This window comes from Leucopleurus acutus (genome assembly GCF_964270905.1).
Source record: "Leucopleurus acutus genome assembly, chromosome: 3".
Lineage (NCBI taxonomy): Eukaryota > Metazoa > Chordata > Mammalia > Artiodactyla > Delphinidae > Leucopleurus > Leucopleurus acutus.
The window spans coordinates 99472475-99498232 of record NC_139145.1 but is presented as its reverse complement, the minus strand read 5'-3'; the positions used below and the strand labels follow the sequence as shown (position 1 = coordinate 99498232).

Sequence of the window (25758 nt, the reverse complement as noted above, 5' to 3'; positions counted from 1 at the left end):
AAATTTCTCATTGCATATATTTCAGTAATTCTCTTTTGTAGGAATTGATAATCCAATAGATTGTTTATTTGTTGGCTAATTTGCTTTTAAAAAGACTGTGCTCCTCAAATGTCCTGATATTTTGGCCTGTGAGTTCATCTTTCCCTGAAGATTTCAGTCAGAGCCTGGTTGCCAATGAAGTGTTGTCAGCTCCAATGAGCTTCAGAGGTGGGGTGTGGATAAGCCCCAGACACAGTAAAACTGTAGTCAGCCACTCCCCATCCTACAGAATAACCTCTCCTGTCAGGTCTTCTTCTTTTGCTCCTCGGGAAGAAGCAACACTAGCAGAGCAGTTGCTTTCCCACCCCTGGGACATGTGGATGCAGTGAGATCTTATAGCATTTGGAAAATGTTTTGGCTTTGTCTTTTTTCAGAGCCAATCTAGGATAATCAATTATTATAGGAAAAGAAGCTCTTAGCAAGATTTCTAGAGATCCAGAAACTTTTTTCCTTTTAATAATAGGAGTATTTTATTGGGGTATAATTAATATGTCCTAAAATATACAAAGTATGTATCTCGATGGATTTTGACAAATATAAGCAATTATTAACAACCACCCAAATCAAAATATAAAACATTCTAGAAGCATTTTGATATTCCTGAGAAGCCAGTCAGATGACTGTGACAGTGTGGTGGTTTCTAAATGACCACAAATTCTCTGACACTCCATTTTTCAAGAAGTGGAGACTAACTCCCCTTGCTTTGAATATAGGCACAACTTAGTGACTTGCTTCTAGGGAATGGACTAAAGCAAAAGTTATGGGGTATGACTTCGAGATTAGGTCACAAAAATAAGCGAAGTAAATTAAATAAAAAAAAGACACAACAAAAGTAACTTGTTCTCCAAGAAGTTCATCTGTGAAGGGAAGGAGTAATTTGCTAATGCCAGTAGCAGCTATTGGGATTTTACATGTTTCTTTGCCCGAATACTAAATAGCCCTAGTCTTTGTATTTTCCTTTTCTAATTTATTTTTTTTACTTTTTGTTGACCTTCTGACTCTTTTGTTAATCTTTGCCTTTGAGCTATTATTTCTTCCAGCAATTGGAAAGCAGCTCTCTCCTCAGTACAGAATCATCAGGCATGAAATTTATGTGGCTCCAACTTGGCTTGTTAGAATAGCGGGTAAAATGTAGAACAATTCCTGCTTGGGAAACAGGAAAAATACATGATACAAGATCAGGGCATAAGTCAGATCCAGTTCTCAGATGAGACATAAACCGAGATTCTAACTACACAGGGTTTAAAGTCCTAACAGACAGACTTCTCACAGGGGAGAAAATATAGGATTTTATATATATGGATTTTATATATACAGGAGTAGGAGTGCAGATGCAAGATCTGGTTCTGGCTCGTCCAGTTCATCCTTGTAACACCCGCGGTGTTGTTTCCTTTTCCGGACCAGGGGTCATTCTTTTCTTCCTGCCATTCCAAACACCCAGAGAAGTCAGCTAGAAGACAGACTGAACAACCAGGGTCGCACCATAGCTTTCCTCCTTGAACAAGCTTTCCACATCAAGGAGGATATCTCTGCCTGTCTTCAGGGGACGCATGGCTTTCAAAAGGAGGAGTCACTTGCCAGGAAGCTTCTGGAAAACCACATCCAGACCATCACCAGCATCGTCAAAAAACTCAGCCAGAACATTGAGGTAGTTCTTTATTTCCCATATGTTGGCATCTGCTTGACAAAGTTTATCAAGCACCAGTGTCATTTTTCAACTAGAGAAATGAGTCACTATTACTTAGGTTTAAATGATTTTAGTTTAGTTGCCTCAGAGGGAAATAGTCAATATTTCAACTTCTCATTTCTGCCAAAAAGTAGGTGGAAATTCTACGTTCAGAAAATGTTTGTTGAATGTCTCTGTGACAGAAAAGGCAACTGTCTAACATTAAATGTCAGACATTGTGCTAAGGTGCTTATTTTCATCTTAATCTCCAAGATTCTATTAATATAATCATTTCAAACAGAGGTCTTCATTAGGCAGTGGGAATGCTAGTTCATAGGCCCATCACACTCTGACCCCATCTCCTACCCCTTTCTCCTTCACTCTGGCCACACTGGGCTCCCAGCTCTTCTTAGAACACCCCAAACATGCTCAGGCTTCAGGGCCTTTGCACTTGCTGTGTATTCTGGGTGGATCATCTTCCCCTAGATGCTCCTATAAAGTATTCTTCATTCCTTCAGTCCCTGCTCAAAAATCATCATATCAGAGGGTGGTTCCTTGACATGCCATAAAATACCCCCTCCTCACCCCAACAGTCACAACCTCCCTTAAACCCTACATTATTTTTATCTATAGCACTTATTGCAAATGACCATGGTCTTTATTTGTTTAGTGTGTTTCCCTTCTAAAATATAATCTCTGTGAGGACAGGGACTTCATTTTGTTCACTGCTAAATCCCACATCAAAGTGATGACAGTGTATGAGAGGCAGTCAGCAATCTGTAAATATTTCTTGAACAGATAAATGAATGAATGAATGATATTTAAGGTGCTAAAGGAAAAATAGAGCTTCTGATCAAAAAATGAAATGCTTGGGTTAAACCAAGACAAGTAGATTCTTATTACAGGTCTTTCAGAGTTTTTAAAGTACTAATGAGCATTATGACTCTGGGGTAGCAACTTTCAGGCAAAAGTTCCAGAGAATACAGTTTAAAAATCTGGCCCAAAACGTGTGGAATTGTGAGAATTGACAACAACAGTGCCCTCACACAATAATGTCCTTTTCTCCTATCAGATAGAATAGTGGATTAGACAAAAAAAAACAAAAACCATGAGATTGACCCAGCAATGACTTACTCATGACTATACATTTAAGGCTACGGATATTGTTAATTTATTTTCTATCTGTAGACCCCATAATGCCATACTGCATTTGAGGGACTGTGGAAAGTTAAAAAATCTTGGTGAGCTTTTAAAAGGCACTTTTTTGGTATTTAGCACATATTGAATTGACAGCAGGACCTAAAGAGTCAATGTTACTTCTCAAAGTGGTCAAAGGTGTTTCCAGGCATAATGAACTTTCATGACAGTGACAAGAGACACATGGCTCAGTGCCTCTGAGATGATGAGAAAATCAAGTACAGCACCAGGACTAAAATAAGATCCTAATTTAGGAGTCAAAACTTCTTGGTAATTGAAAAGAGAACAGCATTCTCAGAAATATCAAAATGCTTCTAGAATGTTCTATATTTTGATTTCAGTGTTTGTTATATAGTTGATTATATTTGTCAAAATCCATCCAGAGATATATTTTGATTTATATATTTTAATACATATTAATTATACCCCAATAAAATACTATTAGCTTTAAGGGGAAAAAAGTTTCCAGATATCTGAAATCTTGCTAAGAGCTTCTTTTCCTATAATAATTACCATAGATTAGCGCTGAAAAAAGACAAAGCCAAAGCATTTTCCAAATACCACAAAAATCTCAAAATATTTGCAATCCTGTTAAGGGTTTGGCATATATAGGGAAAATGACAAGGACTGGTCTGATTGTGCAGAAAACGGAATTAGGAAGTGTTTAAAGACTATAGATATGAAGTTAAAACATGATGAAGAAGAAAGTATTAAACTACCATTAGTAAATAACTAAGACTATAAAGTAATAAGCATTTATAGAGAAATGGATGCTATCCAAGTATTTTTTTAAAAACCTAAACTCTTTAATCAGATCAGCCCATTTGTAAATTAGCCAGCAAGTTAGATCCAAGTGTGAGCAGAAGCTTGACTTGGGTTTTTAAAAGAAATGAAAAAAAGATTTTTTTTGTTTAATCAACAATAACTGTAGCAGTTAAGTTTCTTGTTCCTTTTTATTTTTTATTTTTTTTAATTAATTTTTGTTGGAGTATAGTTGCTTTACAATGTTGTGTTAAGTTGCTTGTTCCTTTTTAAATCAAAATATTTATTTTTTAAGCTGGCAGCTAATTAAAGTTTGAAAATTAATTTATTTTTAATTCAGGAAAAGAGCATTTCATGTACAACATTGTTTAATTGCATTTTTTTCCTCCAACTTATAAAAGCAATACTTGTTCACTGTAATTATTTGGAAGTTTAGGAAACAATGTTAAAACCTAGAAAAAAGTTCTCACAATTTCACCACCAAACGGCATTCTCTACAAATACCTAGATGCATCTCCCTCTGGTCTTTCCAGGCATTCCCTTTAGGAAGCTGAGACTACATTTGTAAGCACAATTTTTAATATAAAATTATATCATAAACCCTTTCGTATGTCATTAAAAGCTCTTTGCATGGTGTGTACATCATGGTTTGCTTAATTATTCTCCTAATATTGAAATATCGCTGTGCATAAATGTGTCCACATTTGGATTATTCCTATTGTATACGTTCTTGGAAATGGAATTAGCAGGGTAAGAACACTATAAAAGCTCTTTACACATATTGCCACATTGGTCTATTTACACTTCCATTAGCCTTATATGAGAGTGCTTTTTTCACTGCACCTATCCCAGCATTGAGATTTATTGTTTTAATTATTGCTAATTTGATGAGATAGAAATGAGATGTTTCCCTTTTTTTCACTTTTTAAAAGTGACTATAACAATTTACATTTTCTCTGTCAATAATCTATCTAATGTCTTTTGCCAATTTGTATTTTTGGATTTTAGTGCTTTTTAGTTTTTATTTATGAGTTTTTTTATTAAGAAAAATAAGCAGTGGGACTTCTCTGGTGGCACAGTTGTTAACAATCCGCCTGCCAATGCAGGGGACACGGGATCAAGCCCTGGTCTGGGAAGATCCCACATGCCGCGGAGCAACTAAGCCCATGTGCCACAACTACTGAGCCTGCGCTCTAGAGCCTGTGCTCTGCAACAAGAGAAGCCACCGCAACAAGAAGCCCGTGCACCTCAACAAAGGTAGCCCCCCACTCACTACAACTAGAGAAAGCCCGTGCACAGCAACAAAGACCCAATGTAGCCAAAAATAAATAAATAAATTTATTTTAAAAAAGAATAATAAGCAGTGATGCTTTGGTAAATATTTAACAATCAGCAATCAGTTTTTTTTCTGAGGGATAAAATACCTGGTTTATAGTGTTTGCCTATTTCCATGGTGTAAATACTCTCACTATGATTGATTTAGAAAACCAACTGATGTTACTAAACACAAAGATGGGAAGAGATGTACATGCATAATCAGCTCTCAAGGACAGGTGTATAAATGATTGCAACACACCATTGAAACCCTTGGCAGTAACATTTATTATAAATGTTTTTCCAGTTGGTTGTTTATATCTTAATTATATTTATATTGTTTTTTACAAGTTTTAGATAAAGTTAAATGTTCCAATATTTTGGTTTGTGACTTCCCTCATTACTTTCAAGAATAGAAATTTCCTTTAGAAATTTCAAAGATGAAATAATCTCCTCTATTATCTGTTAGTTTTATAGCTTAACTTTTTTAATATTCTAAATCTATTTTTTTCTAAAATCTATATTCATGTATGGTGTAAAGTAAGGATCTAAACTGACTGTTTTCTGAATAAGTAACCAAAAATCTCAACAGCATTTGTGAAATTCCTTCCCCAGGGATTTTGAGTCTCATATATAGCATATTTCTTTCTTACATTTACAAAGATCTTCATTAAATTACAATGATCGATTTAGCTATACACAGCTATTTAGCTACACACAGCTATTTAGCTACATTCAGCTATTTAGCTACACTGAATTACTTATCCTCGTTTTTACAAAATGCTTTACTATTTAATAGGGCAAGTTCCTTTTTATCACTATTCCTTACAAAACAAAGCAAAACAACACCTGCTGTTATGGTCTGAACATTTGTGTCCCCATTCAAAACTCATATGTGAAATCCTACTGCCCAATGTGATGGTATCAGGAGGGCTTAGGGAGGTACTTGGGTCATGAGAGTGGAGTCCTCATAAATGGGATTAGTGCCTTCATAAAAGAGATCTCACAGAGCTCCCTGGCTCCTTCCACTATGTGAAGATGCAGCAAGAAGTGAGCAGTCTGCAGCCCAGAAGAGGGCTCTCCCCGGAACCCAACCATGCGGGCACCCCGATCTTGAACTTCCAGCCTCCAGAATAGTGAGAAATAAATCTCTGTTGTTTATAAGCTGCTCGGTCTGTGGTATTTTTTCATAGTGGCCCAAACGAACTAAAACACCTATAGGCATGCAAAAGCCAACAAACAAGCTAAAACAAAAACACCTCTAGCTAGTGTTCTTGACACTTTTATGTCTCCAGTTAAAGCTATATTTGTTCTTGGATTGTCTCAATCTGCCAGTTTACAAATGAGTAAGATTCTGTATATAGTCTTTGAAATTTCTATAATTCATTTCCTATAAAATTCCTTCTTTTCCTCCAAAAATTCATAATCACAAATTTAACATGGTTCAGGCCTTGGTAAAATATAGCAATTAACCTTTAATGTTTCGGTAAATCAAAAAGTTGTTTGTGTTTTCCTATCCTCTAAACGGTTTTCTGAGTAAACATAAATTAATTTTTATGTCTTTACTTTGAAATCTGTTTGAATGTCAAGCAAGATATAAATTTTTTCTATAGACAAGCAAAATTTTTTAATTTTTATGTATGAGTGCCAAAAATTAAAACCCACTGTTTGGGGGAACACCGACCTGGTGGTATAGGACAGTCAGCTTCATTTCAGAACACCAAGACATAATGAAGGCATGACAAAGGATACTCGGCAAAATCTGAACACACTCAAGCCATACATTTCTCATGTTCTCTAAAAAATCTAAAACAATAAATGTTTTTCACTCCATGTATGTGAAACAGTTTGATTCAGATTTGCTTGTGTTAATTGTATTAGCTTCATTGCGGTTCTGATTCAGTGTAAAGGGCCTTGCTTGATGCCATATGAAATGTTCCTTCTTCTAAACTGTACCACCAATTCTGAAAGAGGTTTTTGTGAAAAGCTTTTATGTCGATGATGGCCATGGCCATAATAACACAATAAATATGTTTTGTTTGGCCCATATGGTGTCTGTAAAAGAATTTAAATAAGATGTCAATATTTTAAAATGAGAAACTTAACATAAAATCTGGATTTCTGGCTTCTGTTGAGACATCGTTGAACCATCATGCCCACCTGGCAACAATCGGCAGGACTCAACGCCATCACTATCTCCCTCAAATAAAGCAAAGATGGCTTCTCTCTGATACAGGACCCTCTCACTCACTTACACTATCAGCCTAACTAGGAAATGCACCCGATTTTGTAACCTCTACTTTAAATGATGTTTTCTTATCATGTCTGATGGGAAATTAATGGGAATTTTAACTCAAATATTGCAGATGTTGGAGGGACAGATAAAAGCTCGAGACGTGGCAGCCACAGGAATTAATTTTGCAGTACAGGACCTAAACACCAAACACCTTCAAGGAGTTGGAGATCTTCGAGGAAGAGTAGCCAGGTGAGAAGAAGCGTGTTAACTAATGCTTAGTGGTCAGTTGCTGGCCACTGAGTTCTCATCCCTAAACAAGTCCCATATTGTAGAAAACAAGATACTGCCTTTAAGCTAAATGATGAGATAGTAACTGAGAAAGTGTATCATGAAATTTGAAAGCCTCATGCTCCCTGTGAGATCCAAGGGTTCTATAAAGGACCTCTCATACAGAATGCTCCGTTCGGTTTCATCTTCAAATGACAAGTCTTGTCTTTACAGCCCTCAGCTGTCCAAATGCCAACATCTATACAAAGACATACCCTTGAAACCACACACAAAATCCCCAGATGTATCAAATCTAGTGATTAAAACATTTAAAATATACAATAATTACATATAGAAGCCTAGCAAAAGGGATTTAATGGTCAAGTGAATAAAATTTTGAATGATATCCTTTGTATGAGACTTGTAAGTTGGAAGAATTCATGGTGTACAGTTCAGCAAAAATTTGTAGGCATTGACAATGGCAGGACCGCTCTGGTTGACACATGAAAGATGACTTGTGAGTGGCTGAGCGTGGACACCTTTCCACCTTTACATCTTCTGCCAGCACCTCTCTCCTCTCTCCTGAAATACCCCCACCTTCATCTCATTAATCTGCTTTCAAGTGTTAATGATCAATAATTATTATTAATGACCAATAATAATTAGGTGATTAACACCTAAGACAAACCTCTTCTAGGGTATCCGTCCATTCAATTCAACAACAATGACAAAAAAAGTATTAAACACTTCTATATGGCAGGCAGTGTGCTAGTATTCAGGGTTTCAGCAACATGGTCCCTTTCCTGTAAATTCAAAGTCTACCTGGGAAAACATAAATCAATGAGGTGACCACTACAATGAAAGCCTGGGGTGCTATGGGAATATCCAAATCAGATGGGGGCATAAAGATGGCTTCCTGGAGGAGGTGACACTTGACATGAATTTTGAAAGGTTTGTAGCAGTTAACTAGACAGGGAAGGAAAGGAAAGGCACTTCACATAGGAGGCAAGATATGTGCAAAAGAACCGAGGGGTAAATTACCGTGACATGTTCAGGGGCTACCTGTGAGAAGAGTATTTTAGTTATGTTATTTTGGATTTGCACTTAGGGAGAGATGGGAGATTGGGAGATGAAGCTAGAGAAATGGTCCAGAGTTGGGTGATGAGGATCTTTGGCCAAGGTAAAAAGTTTAAACTTTATGTAGAAAGTTATAAATAGCCATGGGAAGATTTTAAGTAAGGGGATGACATTTAGTGACCGTCTAGTAGTAGCCAAACTGGTGGGGTACAGAAAGAAGGCATGAAGATGAAAGGAAGCTATTGTAGCAATCAAGGTGAGAAATGTCAGGGGCCTAAACTAAAGCACTGGCCGTGCAAGTCCAGAGCACATAACAGACATTCAGAAAACAGAATCTACAGGATTAGTACATATGTGTGTGTGTGTATGTGTGTATACACAAACATAAACATACATACATATAATTATATATTATATGTATCATATTTTAAAATATATAAAATTGTATATTTGATTCTATAATATTTGATACATGGAAAAGAATTTTTATAATATTTGGGTAAGCTATGAAGCAAGATAATAAAACAAACCCCAGCAAACCCATCACCCTACTTAGATGTGCCATGATTTTACAAAGAAGATAAACACCAAAAATCTCTTGAATGGAATTTGGAATTTGGTTCAACCTGGTGCTGATGACACTTCAACTATTTATTTTTTCTGCAAACCACTTAAGACCCTACCATTTCATTCTTGTAAATCCTCTCTTACGTACCAGACAAAGTCACAAACAGATTCAGATGAAGCCAAGAGATGAATGGAATAATATCAAGGAAAAGATGTGCAACTATTTTTGTTCTGCTCCAGTTTCTTTTTTTTGTTTCCTTTTTACAAAATGTTGTATGTATTTAAGGTGTACACGATGATTTGATATACATATACATACTAAAATGATTACTATAGTCAAGCTAATTAGCATATCTTCTCCTCACAGAGTTACCTTTATGTGTGTGTGATGAGAGCACCTGAAATCTACTCTCTTAGCATATTTCCATTCTTCAATACAGCATTATTCACTATAGTCATCACACGGTGCATTAGGTCTCTAGACTTATGCAGCCTACAGAACGACCACTTTGTGCCTTGATCGACGTCTCCCCATTTCCCCCACCTCCTCACCCCTAATAACCACTGTTCTCTCTGTTTCTATGTATTTGACTTTTTTAGGTTCCACATATGAATGAAATGATGCAGTTTTTTCCTCCTGTGTCTGGCTTTTTTCACTGAGCATAATGTCCTCCAGGTTCATCCATGTTGTTGCAAATGGCAATGTCTCCTTTTCTGAGGCTGAAAATTTCAGAGTGTATGTGTGTCTGTGTGTGTGTGTGTGTGTGTGTGTGTGTGTGTGTGTATCACAATTTCTTTATCTATTCATCCAAAGACGCTTAGGTTGTTTCCATATCCTGGTTATTATGAATATTGCTGCAATGAACATGAAAGTACATATTTCTTCCAGATATTCATTTCATTTCCTTTGGATATGTATCCAGAGGGGGGATTTCTGGATGATATAACAGTTCTATTTTTAATTTTCAAAAGAACCTCCATTCTGTTTTGTATAATGGCTATACCAATTTACATTCCCGTTAACAGTGTAGAAGGATTCCCTTTTCTCCACATCTGCACCAATACTTGTTATCTTTTATTTTTTTGATAATTCTCATCTTAACAGGTATGAGGTGATATGGTTTTCATTTGCATTTCCCTGATGATTAGTAATATAGAGCTCTTTTTCATGTACCTGTTGGCCATTTGTACGTCATCTATGGACAAATATCTGTTCAGGATTTTGCCCATTTTTTAAAATCATGTGACCATTTAAAACGCCCTCTTTGTTTTCTGTGATCCCAAGGGACTCACAGATGAGCCCCATCGGGTCTCAGGGTTAGGTGATTTGGGAGCCAGTCTCTTGGGTGGCAGCTAGATGTATGGTCCACACCCTTTGCTCCCCATGGAGAATCGGATTTGGGGGTTTCCTCCCAACAGTAAGGTGCTGCACCAGGGATGGGGCTTATGGCATGTGTGTGTCTCAACTTTTTCCACCCAGTTTGACGTGGGTATTAGTTGCCTGACGTGTAGAAGTCTCTCAACCAGTTTCTGAATTTTACTCAGAGGGGCTTGATCCACCTTTTGCTGGTTATTTGGTGCATCTGAGGGAGGAGGGAAAAATCAACAGCCCCCTATTCCTCCAACTTGCTCTCTGATGGCTTACTTACCTTCCCCTTTAATATGAAGCAGTGATTTTAGGACAAGGTCTTATTTTTCCTTGAAATGTCTCCCCTTTATGAAACTTTCTTAAATCTAGTGATTTGAGACAGATTCTGGCTAAAACCCATGAGATTTAAATTCACACTTCCATTTTTTCTTTTCCGTATTTTTGCAGGCAAGCGACCCATGGACCAGCGCTGGCAGATTAATTACTTTTCTCCCACATATATTGACCTTAATTCCAGTTAGCGTTTTGGCATAAGTGAAACAAAGTTGATTTTTTTTTTTTTTTTTTTTGCGGTACGCGGGCCTCTCACTGCTGTGGCCTCTCCCGTTGCGGAGCACAGGCTCCGGACGCGCAGGCTCAGCGGCCATGGCTCACGGGCCCAGCTGCTCCGCGGCACGTGGGATCCTCCCGGACCGGGGCACGAACCTGTGTCCCCTGCATCGGCAGGCAGACTCTCAACCACTGCGCCACCAAGGAAGTCCTAAGTTGATTATTTGAACATAATTCCTAGCAAACCTTTTACTGCTTCATAAATCAAACTCAATATTTGATAACAACAATGTGCTTTGAATTTTATATCTTATTTTCCACTCCAACATAGTGGCAGTTTAAAAGCAAATACTTCCAATGAGATGAGGTTCTCAAAGTTGTCTGGCCTGCTTTTGACACTCTGTACTGTATTTGATAGATTAGTCTCATGTGCAAAGAAAGAAAAAGGCAGGTATGTAAAAGGCAGCCACACAGACGGCTTACAATCTGTAGAAGCAGCCAGAGGAGGCCAACCCTCTAGCCACACTTGACTATTTGGGACCCCAAGGCAGATCTGCAGATGAAAAAAAAATGTTGTGTTGATGTGGGATTAAAAGCATAAGTCATGTCCTTTGGAGAAACAATAACGATATTATTTGGATACTGTCAACTTTTGAAAAGAGTGGGGACTTCTCGTTAAAGATATTTTTACTCCACTTGAGACATCTCAATGCCAGTAAAAATAAAAGGAAGAAAACAAAAAACTTCATCTTTATTAGAACATGGAAGTTGCCATAACCACGAACCACAAACAGAGCACATTTAGCAAATACTGAGATGTTTGGACTGATAGTGTTCTCCTTAGACCTTAAACATAATGATTTCCTCCAAATCAAAAGGCATAATTCAGAAAGGCATAGACCAAATATTTTGAATATAGCAATGTTACCTAGGGGATGGGGTGAGTCACAGGAGAGATAGGAAACGTCCCTTGAGAGATTCAGGTCAGCAACACAGAAGAGCAGAGTGGATAGAGCTGAAGATGCAATCATGCTATTTATCATCTGGGGCCTCCCTTCTTGCCACTTCATGCCTGAGAGAAACCAGCTGGGGTGCAACAGGCTGAGGAAGGAGAGGAGGCGATAACATCACATGAAAGAATCTATCATGATGATTTGCTGTGAGATACACCAATCTGGTTTTTGAGGAGAAAACGGGGAGATGTGCCCTCTTCCCTGGGCCTAAAGAAACAACAGATTTGATAACGATAAGGCTGAGTAGAGGAAGTGATCTACTCTCCACCAAACACACACTAACTCACATATATGCAATGGAATATTATTCGGCCATAAAAAAGGAATGAAACAAGGCCATTTGCAGCAACATGGATGGACCTAGGGATTGTCATGCTGAGTGAAGAAGTGAGTGAAGTAAGTCAGACAGAGACAGAAAAACAAATATCATATGATATTGCTTATATGTGGAATCTAAAAAAAGGTTACAAATGAATTTATCTACAAAACAGAAATAGAGTTACAGATGTAGAAAACAAACTCATGGTTACCTGGCAGTAAGGGGGGCAGGGAGGGATAAACTGGGAGATTGGGACTGACATATACACACAACTGTATATAAAATAGATAATAAGGACCTACGGTATAGCACAGGGAACTCTAATCAATACTCTGTAATGACCTATATGGAAAAAGAATCTAAAAAAGAGTGGAGATATGTATATGTATAACTGACTCACTTTGCTGTACACCTGAAACTAACACAACAGTGGAAATCAACTCTACTCCAATAAAAATTATTTAAAAAAAAAAAAATATATATATATATATATATACTCTCACTCATAGGCCAGTGGCCAGAATCTCAGGAAGATGTGAAAGTGGGACTTAGGAAGAATCTGGCCTGTGCGTGAAAACCACCACCACCGTCAATCGATCGATCGATTAATAGATAGGTACGTAGGTAGATAAAAGTGTAAGACTGATGAATATATCTCATGACAGGAATTACCCAGAAAAACAGAGGAAGAGTTCAAATTAAAGTTCTCCTGGTTTCAAAGAAATTAAGAGTAAACAAAAGAGATAAAAGAAGATTGCTGATTGAACTGTCGCATGTCATTTTGCTCCTTCCAAAAGCCCCACTAAGTCTACAGTAAAAAAGAGTTTTCCCTTTAAAACATAAACCCACAAAGGCAGGGGATATCAGCCTAGAAACACTGGAACCCAGAAGACAGACAGACATGTGGAAACTGACTGAGCAGATGTAATGAGACCAGTTTTAAAGCTGTGGGATAAGCTGAGAATGACCTGGTTTTACACCACAGAACTCTCACAGGCTTAGGAGGGCTGGGCCAGGCACCTCTGAGAGTGTGGGTGAAGGTGGGCTCTTGCCTCCTGGGAGAGGAACTGAGAGAAGTAGGGAGAGGCAGAGGCAAGAACCACTGCAGTGTGTTATTAGCCTTCTTGTTATTATTGACTTTTAAACTATAAACATGTTTTACTTTGATAAAAATAAGAGATAAAAGGGTTTCCCCCCCCAAAAGAGATTATCAAATAACAAAAGGAGATAAACTGGAATTGCTCAGGGATAGGTGAAAGAAAACATTAAAATATTACAGGGGTTCAATCTACTTTAGAAGTCCCCAAAAGAGGATACATACAAGTGAAAATAAGTTATTTTTTTTAAAAAAGGCATGAGCAAACTGTACAAAACAAAAATGCTTTTCTATATAAAAATGGTTAGAGAAATGATGTACAGGGAAGACAACACAGACCTCATTCAATAGAGACATAAGAGGAGCTCCTAAAGAAGAAAAAGAACAAATTCTTCAGAAGAAAAAAATATTTATGCTTATAAGAGAGAAATCTTTCTTGAAACAAGAGATTTGAATCTGTAGATCAAAAGGAAAACTGCAACCCCAGAAAAATGTACATAAGAACAATTAAACCAAGATACCTGGTTGAAGTTACTGAATATCAAGGATAAAGAATCAATAGAAGAAAAAAGGAAAACCAAAAAGAATCATTAGACATCTAGGTAGACAAAACAGATTACATAAAAGAATAATGAAAAAACATAGTCATCTCAGACTTCTCCACCTCAAACCGTGCCAGATAAGAATGGAGCAATGTCTATCATGTTCTGAACAAAAGAAAAAGTGACCCAATAATGTCTTCTTAACCAAATTACTTTTCAAGTGTAAGAGAACAGACATTCTCAAGTATTCATGAATGTAAAGATTCCAATACTTCCTGGATCCTTCTTTTGAAATCTGGATGATAAAATCTGGCCAACCAAAGAATTAAATCAAAATAAGGGGGGACTTCTCTGGTGGCGCAGTGGTTAAGAATCCGCCTACCAATGCATGGGACAGAGGTTCGAGCCCTAGTCTGGGAAGATCCCACATGCTGTGGAGCAACTAAGCCCATGCGCTACAACTACAGAGCCTGCATGCCACAACTACTGAGCTCGCGTGCCACAACTACTGAAGCCCATGCACCTAGAGCCCACACTCCTCAACAAGAGAAGCCACTGCAATGAGAAGCCTGAGCACCTCAACAAAGAGTAGCCCCCGCTCACTGCAACTAGAGAAAGCCCACGGGCAGCAACAAAGAACCAACGCAGCCAAAAAATAATCAAAATAAGGATTTCAGATAAGAAATCATAGTTTTAAAGGACTGTCATTGAACATAGAATCTAAATATAGAATGAAGATTCAATAAGAGTGGGAAATTTAGTTGCAGAAGGCACTGTAAATGTCATAAAAACTGTTATTTTTAAAATAGAAAAGTATTAACAAAAACTGTTGAAAGAGCAAGATATAAACATTTAGTTGCTCACTTTTTGGCATATGGCCAATAGATAATGTCTAAAGTTGAAATGGCAGTTGTAAAAAGTATAATGATTCCAATCTATGTTAGCTTTTTATAACTTCATTCTTTAGAAATAGCTCTTGTAGTGAGGAGATATATATATATATATATATTTGAAGTTCAGCAGTTTCTTCATTTTTCACTACAGTTTCCTTTCCTTAGGTTAAATTAAAATTCAATGTAAGGGGGCTTCCCTGGTGGCGCAGTGGTTGAGAGTCCACCTGCCGATGCAGGGGATGCGGGTTCGTGTCCCGGTCCGGGAAGATCCCACATGCCGTGGAGCGGCTGGGCCCGTGAGCCATGGCCGCTGAGCCTGCGCGTCCGGAGCCTGTGCTCCGCGACCGGAGAGGCCACAACAGTGAGAGAGGCCCGTGTACCGAAAAAAAAAAAAAAAAAAATTCAATGTAAGGTTTTTAACTAAAACTGGTACCTATAATCCTAATATTCTAAAATTAATTTATTATATTTCTTTCTTCCTCTCTCCATGTGTAATATATATACATATATATACATATAACCACACATCATATCTATATAATATGTGTATTTTGTATAATGGTGAATGAAATAATAACCAAATATTAGCAATGACTATCTCTGAAAAGTGGAATTTGGGATGATGTTAACTCTCTTCTTTGTTCTTTTCTTTTTGTATTATGTGTAATTTTTTTATAACGAGCATGTGTTATTTTAAAAGAAACAATAAAATCACTTCAAAGGAGAGAGAGAGAAACTTCCTTTTGAAATATGGAGTGCAGCTTTGAAAAACCACTAACCCTTGACTTCAACGTGTGGGGTTAAGCTGGTGAGGTGGGGTGAGAATGAAAAGGTGGCAACTCTCAACTGTTTATTTATTTGAGGAAATAAACAGTAGCTGCTGATCCTGTGTGGGTGCTTCCTCTGTGCCAGCCACTGGCTAAACATTTTGCATTCATTACCTCCTTCATCCTTCAATAACCCTAGGCAGGTCCACCCTTCAAGACAGACGCTTATGGTTTGGAAAGCTGAGCACACAGCACTGCGGGAGACATTGTTCACATTGTCCCCCTCACCATATGTCTGGCACGCCCTGGAGTTGTGCAGGGGACAAATTGTGCAGCTACATGCAGTGATCTCAGCATCGTTATCCCTTTTTCTCAGAGAAGGAAAACTGAAACTTACAGATGTTAAGAAAATTGTCCCAGATCACAAACCTAGGAAGTAGTAGAGGCCAGACTCAAAGATGCATCTATCTGACTAAATCCTCAACCACTAGCCTACGACGCACAGACCAGCGGTCCCTGAGCGTGGGAGCAGGTGGCGCTGGGTGAGAGGCAGCAGGGAGAGGGGACAGCAGCAACTACTCCCGTGTAGCCTTTGGGTGTCTTAATGTGAACTCACGTAAGAATATTCTAACCAACAGTAGAGGTTGTTCTGACAATAACAGTTTATATATACAAACGTGTGAAATGGCTTTCGCCCATGACTTTGGTGCTCCCATTTTTTATCAGAATACTTCCTAATTTTTCCTCCCAGCAGTCTCCCCACCCCTCACCATTTATCTGGTATCCCTTTCAAGAGGTTTCTCAGGAAAATTACCATCCTTAGCTCAACTTTGGCACCAAAAATCTTAAGAAATTCACTTCTAGAGCCTAAAACATGTTGACAGTCATAAAACAATATTTATAGCACTTAGCATGACAATATGAAAATATAATTCCTAATAAATATTACTCGATGATAGTCAAAACAGTTATTTTATAGAATGACAAACTTCAAAGTGATCTCTGGTGACTCATATACAAAAGACACAACACGACAGCGCTCTCCGCCCTATCCTTCATGCAAATATGAGTGTATTGAAACTGGTAATACAGTATGTAACCTGTTCTCTCCCAAGGGAGGCCGTGAGTTGGTATAGTGGGTGGGGTTCCCTGACATGCTGGGAAGATTGTTAATCTGAACTCCAACCCTATTTCACCAGGGTTCCTTCCTGGAAATACCAAATGCCACCTAATGGGCCAAAGCTCAATACACACGTTAGTGTGGATTATTTTTGTCCTAACCTAAGACAACACTTGATTGACACCACTCAAGGAGCGCGCGTTTTCACTGGGGCTAAGAGAAAGGATGTTGTCCTTTGACGATGGGCTGGAAGACTTTGGTGTGTTGGGACACTTCTTTTAGCCAAAGGAGAACTGACAGTCTGGGAGCCAAGGGAAGAGGCTAAAGCGAGGAAAGAGGACGCAGAACACAATGTAGAAGAGGAAAAAGTTTCAATTTTGCCTAACCATGGGCAGCAGGGAGTATGCCCAAAACATCAAAATCTGTCGGAACTCCTATGACTGAATTAACGTATCAGGCCACAAATCTAAAATTTTACCCAATTTCCCCCAAAGTCTTCATCTACTCCATCTCAGTGCTTTGATTTGGGCCAATGTATCATTATCCAACCTGGTTTCTCTCCCTCTGGAAAAAAAGATGAAGATGAGGGAGATTTCTGTATATGCTCCTACACCTGTCAACTCACTGTTCAAAGAACTTTAGAACTTTTGCCATCAAATGAATGCACGGATTCTACTATAGTATTAAAAATTGTATAAGCCTATCAATCTCACAACCAATTTTCATCTTGCCACTAGATGTGATTCCAGCATCATGAAGCTTTCTGGAGACATTCACTTCATCAGGCACGAGCACCGGCGACTCGAAAAAACAATTCAAGAGCTCATGTCCGCCCTAGAAACTGTTTCTAAAAACTTGGATATGAAGGTAACTGAAAATATTTGGAACTCTTACGTGTTACTGCCGGAAGTAAGATCATTATAGCTTATCAAAAAGCTCAGTCAAGAGGTAATTGTTCAAAAGAACTCTTTTCCTCCAAAAGGTTTAAATACGACAGCTCATGTATATACACCATGAGTACTGCCAGGGTAATCAACAAATATTGAATGAGTGCCTCCGATGTTCCAAAACGGCCGCCCCTTGTAAGCATATGCTACTTGATTCCACTGTTGCCATTATTTCCTTACTCTCTGGGTTCTTCTCAAAGGCTGTGTAACTAGAGAGCATAAGCAAAGGAATTTCCCATGGAAGCTATTATAATACTATTAAAGGTTCGGCATTAATGTCAGTTGATCACGTTACATCCCTGCAATGGGTTACGTCTCTTACAAAATAATACACAAGTCCTTTGGCCTGGATTTTAAAGGCCATCTCTACACTGGCCCCTGCTTTTCTCTACAGCTCACCCTCCTGCCTCCTGGCTCACCCTTTAGACCCAGTGACACTGAGCTACCTGTAGGTAGGTCCCACTCACTCCAAGATACTGCACTGCATCCATGTTCTCTGTGCTCTTTTTGCCTGAAATGTCTCTCCCCCTTTTCACCTTCCCAGGCAATGGTTTACTGAAAGGAGCCAATGCAAACTCTTCCATGCCCCACTTTGTCACGTACTTTACGTGAGGCAGACACATCTCCTCTGAAGTCATTTGGGCAGAACAAAGTGGAAATCCTTTGGGAACTGGGGGAGATGAAATCTTGCTGTTTATTTGTTCATGGAGCCAGTTTATCAAGAGTGGAAGGTGCCCAGGGGCACACAGTTTACTCCAGTCCCACCAGGCTCGTCCGTCCTCCTACAAACCCATCTCAATAGTCCTAATAGTTTTTGGGTCGATTCCCTCAGTTTTTCAAGATAATCATATCAACAACAAACCATAACAGTTTTATCTCTAGTTTTCTGGTAAAACTTCATGACTTTTTTCTTAAGGCCTTGACCAGAACTTCCGGAATAATATTACATAAAAGAGGTCAAAGAAGGCAGCTTATCTTGTTCCTGATTACACTGGAAATGTCTTTGTTGTTTGCTGTTGGCTACTGGTTTGATATATTTTTATCAGACTTATTAAGGAAGTATTAAGTAAGTATCCAACAATTAAGGAAGTATCCATCAATCCTACTTTACTTAGTTTTTATTAGAACTGAACATTTAATTTTATAAAACACCTTTTGGACGTTAACAAATGCCTAACTCAGCATGGTTGTGTTTTCGTTTGGCTTTCTGTTTGTTAGCTTATTTATTTCTTCGGCCTTCTAATGTGCTATGTCAGAGCGTTTCCCAATGCTGAAACATTCTGGAATTTCTACAATGAAAGCTATACAGTCTTTGTAATAATTCAGTATTTAATTTTGCATCTAACTTCAAAGGTGATATTAGACTCTAGTTCCCTCTCCTTAGTTTTTCTAAGATAATACAAACATATGATTCAAAATCAAAACTATACGAGAAAATACACCCCAAGAATTTTCACTCCCACTTCTGTCACCAGTTATCACAACCATTCATGCCCCTCACAGGTAACATTTTTTATTAGTCTGTTGTGAATCCTTTCAGTATGCCTTTAAAAAGACAGAAGCAAAAACAAATATATATATTTTTCCTTTTTACACAAAACATATGTGTATTACTATGCACCTGTTTGTTTTTTTAACTAAACAAACATATCCTAGAGATCCACCCTATCAATACATAGTTTCCTCATTCTTTGTCACAGCTGTGTATTCTCCCTCTGTGTATGATGCCTCATTTAACCAGTCTCTCATAGATGAACATTTGGATTCTTTTCACTAATTTGCTCTTTCAAACATTGCTGCAATGTATAAACTTGCACTTATGTTATTTAGTGTGTCTGTAGGTATGTCTGTAGAATAAATACCCAGAAGTGGGATTGCTGGGCCAAAGGTACCTGTGTTTGTTATTTTGAAAGATCTTGCTCTCTGCAGGGCTTTTACCATATTGCATATCCATCGACAATATATAAAATGTCCTATATCCCCATTGCCTCATCAATGAGTGTTCGACTTTTGCCCTTTTTAAAAGAAAAAGATAGCATCTCTGTATTTTAATTAGCCTTTCTTATTACATCTTTTCATATATTCAAGAACTATTTGTATTTCTTACCCAGTGAGCTGTCTGTTCATAGCTTTTATTCATTTCTCTATTGGGTTATTTTTCTTTTCAATTTCTAGGAGCTCTTTATATGTTAGGGAGATGATATGAGCTGCAAATACATTTTTCCAGTGTGTCGTCTTTTGACTTTTGATATGCATATGTTCTCTATTTGTAGCCAAATTTATCAGTCTTTTTTTGTGTATGTGGCTTCTGGAATTTTAAGTCACATTTAGACCGAGCTTCCCCACACAAAGGCTTGAAAGAATTGCTCATATTTTCTTCAAGCACTTTCATGGCTTTATTGTTTATATTTAAATTCTTGGAGTTTGGAGTTTTCCCTAGAATAGGATGTGTCTTAATTATTATTTTAATTACTGAGACCTTGTAGTATTTTTACTATCCGGTAGGGCTAGTCCCTTCCACTGCTTTCCTTTTTGCCTTTTCCTGGTGATAATTATTTGTTTTTGCATATGATTTTAAAATCAGCCTGTCTAGTTCCAGCAAATAAATCAACAAATAACTCTGCCTTAATTTTTATTGATATCATGTTAAATTTATAAATTAATTTTAGAACTGATATAGTCACAATGCTGAGTGTTTTATCCAAGAACACAGACAGCATACTTCCTGTTTGTTCAGGTTCACTTTTATATCCTTCAGGAGTGGTTTCAAATTTTCCTCATGTAGGTTAGGCAACACCTTAAATGTATTTTGAGATTTCATCATCTTTTTTTTTAGTTTACTGTAATGGGGGTTTCATTATACCTTCTAACTAGTTGTTAGTTGTGTGTTATAAAGGCTGTATTAATTTTATACTTCAGTGAATTCTCTTGATTATAATAATTTTTCAGTTGGTTTTGGTTTTTCCAGGCACACATTCATATGATTTTTAAACAATAATAATTTGACCTCATCTTTTTCCATTTTATACACATAATTTCTTTTTTCTAATTGTTTTGAATAACAACTCTGGTGCAATATTAAATAGTAATGCAGCGATAGTGGGCATCCTGGTCTTGTTCCTGACTTTAACAGAAATGTTCCTAGTGTCTCTCCTGTGATGGAGGAAGTAAGTTTTCTCAATAAGTCTGTTTAATACGCAATTGTTCCTATTTTACTAAGGTTGTGAAAATCAAGAAAGATTATAAAAATAAATTAGTCTTGTAGATATAATGTACAGCATAATGACTATAGTTAACTATACTGTATTGTGTATTTGAAAGTTGCTAAGAGAGTGGATCTTCAAAGTTCTCATCACAAGAAAAAAAATTGTAAGGTGATGGATGTTAAGTTATTGCGGTGCTCATTTTATAGTATATACATATATCAAATCATGCTCTACAACTAAAGCTAACACAATGTTAAATGTCAATCATATCTCAATTTTAAAAAGTAATTATGAATTATGTTAAATAACTTTGTAGCATTTGTGCAAATAACGTCAGTTTTCTCCTATACTAGCATAATTATTTGTATTAATAAATTTCCTTTTTTTTTTTTTTTTAATTTTGCGGTATGCGGGCCTCTCACTGTTGTGGCCTCTCCTGTTGCGGAGCACAGGCTCCGGACGCGCAGGCTCAGCGGCCATGGCTCACGGGCCCAGCCGCTCCGCGGCATGTGGGATCTTCCCAGACCGTGACACGAACCCGCATCCCCTGCATCGGCAGGCGGACTCTCAACCACTGCGCCACCAGGGAAGCCCTAAATTTCCTGTTATTAAACAATCCTTACTTTAAAAAAAGAATCAGTTGCACTTGATTATGATGTGTTTTCCACTGGGCTGCTGAACACTGTTTGCTGATATTTTATTTAAGAATTTTGCATCAATGTTTACAAATGAGATTAGTCTCCAGGGGCATTTTTTGTGCAATCTTTTTCAGATTTTGGAATCAATGTTGCTCTGATTTGATTAAGATAATTCGGAAATTTCTCTTTTTTTTCTATGCTCTGTAACAGTTTAAAGAGCATTATAATTATCTATTCATTAAGGACTTGGTAGCTTTACTTGTGAAAGTGTCAGGGCCTGATGATTTGGTGGGAAAGGGATGGTGATGGGTTTTGAGCACAGCAGTCAAGGCCCTTGGCCATAATATGCTCTTTATTGTAGGTGACCTGAGAGGCATTTTCATGTGAAACACTGGGGAATTAAACAATAGAATTTTAAAAGTTTTTTTTACTCAAATGGTTAGAGTCTTGTTTCTTTATACTTTTCTTATTAATTTCTAGTTTAAATGCAGTGTAGTTAGTTGCTTTTCCTGCTTTTTGGAATAATTTGAGAGTTTCTTTGTAGTCACATGTGTACTTAGTTGTAAATGCTCAGTGGGCACTGGGAAAGAATGAGTGTTTTCTGTTTGCAAGTTTGATTGTTTGGCATATAAATGTATAAATAAACTATATTTGTCCTATCTTTTTATATACTTATTTATATTTTACTTATTTGACAAGAGAAGTCATTTAAAATCTGTAATACATTGTCTCTGTTAGTTTATCCTTGTAACTCTACAACTGCTCAATATATAAGGTAAAGTTTCAAAACTATTTTTCACTGTGTATTTTAGAAAGAATGATTTTTACCTATAAAATGATCATCTTTGTTCCCTTTTACGTATTTTGCCTTGAATAACATTTTATCTAATGATGTTGCTCTGCCTGCTTTCTTTTCCTTTGCTTTGGCCATGCTTAATTTGCCCATGCTTCATTGTTAACAATTCTGCTTTTCAGTGTACTTTCTATAAGTAGCCTGTTTTACGTGTATCTCGTATAAATAACCAATCGTGTGCTGTTGGTTGCCCACCCAACATTTACCTATTCAAATCCTTCTATTATTCACCTCTCTCTTTTCTAAGAGAACTTGGATTTTAAGTACCCACTCATCCCCACATGACCATCTCTTTCAGCACTTGAGTTTGGCCAAAAGCAATCATGTAGTTTCATTCCCCTTGACAGCGATTACTTTTGACATGATTATGGGCTGCATAATCATGCATCTATTTCCCAATCCATTCGTTTTACCTAAAGAACTTCTTCAATGCTTCCAGCAATGTGGAAGGCGCTTTTACCCTAACTTCCAAACATGAGCTTGTTTTTTCCTATGTTTAAAATGCCATAAGTCATTTCACTTGGGATTTACTTGTGCTCCTGTCAGAATCCTACCTGGAAATTCCTGAGGTCTGATCTTAGGCCACTCAGGTGTTTTCTTTGCAGAGCGCAATTGTGCACTTAAGCATTTATTCAATAGCATTTGGTGAGCATCTACCATTGGTCATCTAATGTGCACTGAGGATACAGTGGTGATACAGGCTAGAGTGGCTTACATTGTAACTGGGGAGACAGAAAGTAAAGAAATAATCAAATTAACAAACTGATAAGCTAATGTCAATAGCATGTTTTTGTCACATCATCAGGTAATCTATTATCAGAAAGAATATTATAGACAGCAGAATGGAACACTCCCCTATTGTTCTTTCCCTGAAGATAGTGCTATAACTGTTGAATCGTTCCTTTGAAAAAAATAATTTTCAAATGCAGACATGCTTTAGGCTCAAAGCTGGACTTTTATTCTGGGCTCCTTTAGGAATAAAGTATAATTAACGTAAGTGCTAGTGGTTTTGTTCACACACAAAAAATCTGCCTTTTGTACTTTCATTAGGTAATGCAGCTCTTAGGAAAGATAGAGGCTTCCAGTTCTGAGCAAATCTCAAATTTAAAGATGGTCCAGGGGGATTATCACCAAGAAATGAACCTTTTGGAGTTCAAGTAAGTGAATGGAAGATTTTTAATTGTTTAATGCATTCCAAAGGGTTTTGCTTAATGAAAGCATTGGCGTTAAATAAAATCCTATCCCAGGAATTTGAACCTGTCCAAGAATTAAAGCAACAAACTGATGCAGAGAATATTTTACACTAAAGTAATTTATACAATATTATTAATTTTAAAATATATATATATTAATTTGTCATTCTCTTTTTTTGTATAATATCTCAACTAAAATGATACTTTCTGATAGAGTATAATTTTAACTTATCAATCGTACATTAAAATGCCTCAATGTAAAGCACTATTGAACATACACTGATTCCACAAGATTATCAAATAATTTTTTAAAAACTTTGATTCACAAGCTTTTTTTTAATGATTTCTTCTAAGACCCTCTCCTTAGTTCTTTACAGTATCCCTATTTTAATACTGGTCTCTATCCCACATTACACTGAATTTTCCCCTGTACAATGGAGAGAGCAACTAAGGAGACAAGATGCCACAAACATTCAGATTACTGGCCTCCTTATCCTCAAATCCTCCTTTCTTATTTAAATGACCACCATTTCCTGACACCATGGTTCAGGCAAAGGGAAATTCTAGGCACTTAGATGATACCACCTTACTGCTCCTTCTATTCTTGTTCTTTTCCTCTCTGTCCCACATCACTTGAGCTTAATGCCTTGGTCAGATCGTATTCTGAGCATATTCTTTCTCCATTTTTCCCCATCTCTACCGTATTTCATTAAATCTAAGTGCCACTGACTATAAGATATACCATTACATTCTTGTACCTCGAAGACATGAAGCTAACAATTAAACCATAGCATGCTATCATTTTATGACACCTTGCAATTTCAGAGATGTTAAGTTAGGAAAAACGTGTGTCTTAGAAATTGATGAACAACAGTAGTCATCACTAAAACTCAGAGAAGTAGGTGTCTTGGGTAAACAGAAAATACCTACTTTCTTCATATTCTAAAAAAGCAGGTTCTTAAATTCTAGCACAATGAGGGTGCTCAGTAAATATCTGTGTCATGATTGATCTAATCCCTTTAGCTTAGAATTAAGACAGAGAAAAGTGTCCAAAGGGGAAATAGAAAACTGTTTCTAGAAGTATAATTTAAGAAGGGATTTTACTGGGGGAGGAAAGGGACTTATAATCTGGAGTGGAAGACTGGCTTAAAGGGATCAAGAATATTAACAAATAGAAAAGAGGGGAAAAGGAAATGTTTGAGATCTAGGGCTGACTGCTTCACTGCAGATGCTGCATACTTTTTCCACCTGCAGTCCAGTGGGAAATCGGCTTACAGATGAATCATCTAAATAGTTAAATCTGCATCTGGACACTTTTGTAACAGTATAAACTGGAATCTTTCTCTCACTTTAAATAATGAAGTCTTAAAATTTCATTAGTATTACAGTAGGTAGTAGTGAATTTATAAACGAGATTTTTTTTCCCCAGGCAAACACTTATAAGCTCTAGTAATTCAATTACACAATTGACTCTTTTAAATTAGAAAGTAATATGCATTCATCATAACAGATAAAATAAGGCAAAGTTGAAAATAGAGGTCACCATTCAAGCTTCGTAATGTAACCAATGCTAACACCAGGGGTGTATCCTTCCTCACTTTCCCCCTATTAATATAAATATGTAACAGAAAAGGGATATTTTATGTATATACATATATAATATATATAACATACATTATATACAAAGAGAGAGCATGGGTTTTTAAAATAAATCCTATACACATTACTCAATAATTTGTGTTTTTCCAGGACATCTTGGATATCTCTCTCTAGATCAGTGAATATTTTTCTAGCATTATTTTTTACAGCTGCATAATATTTTAACTTACAGATATGTCATAATTAATTCACTCATTTATCTTATTGATGAATAAATTCTTTCCAGTTTATAGCTACCACAAACAAAAATTATTGTGTGCATATCCTTAAATTTCCTTAGATATAGGTGCTTTTATTTCTACAGGCAAGATTCTTAGGTCTGAGTTTATGTTTTTATTAATTTTTATAAATTTCTTTCTAAAAATGTTGTAGCAATTTACTCACACCAGCAATGCATGAGAAGACCTTTCTGTACATTCTCATCCACAATGGATATTCTTCTTAATATTTGCCAATTAAAGGATAAAAA

The 25758-nt window shown here is 37.0% G+C and overlaps 1 protein-coding gene across 1 annotated transcript in view; it reads left to right on the top strand.

Moving 5' to 3' along the window:
• Window positions 1-25758, top strand: part of FAM81B (family with sequence similarity 81 member B) — a gene marked incomplete at both ends in the record, with an annotated part of 49293 nt that overhangs the window by 14396 nt on the left and 9139 nt on the right. Inside the window, 4 exon segments of the mRNA XM_082835054.1 lie at window positions 1444-1687; window positions 7345-7463; window positions 17531-17660; window positions 23488-23594. Of these exon segments, the coding sequence (XP_082691180.1) occupies window positions 1444-1687; window positions 7345-7463; window positions 17531-17660; window positions 23488-23594 (600 nt within the window).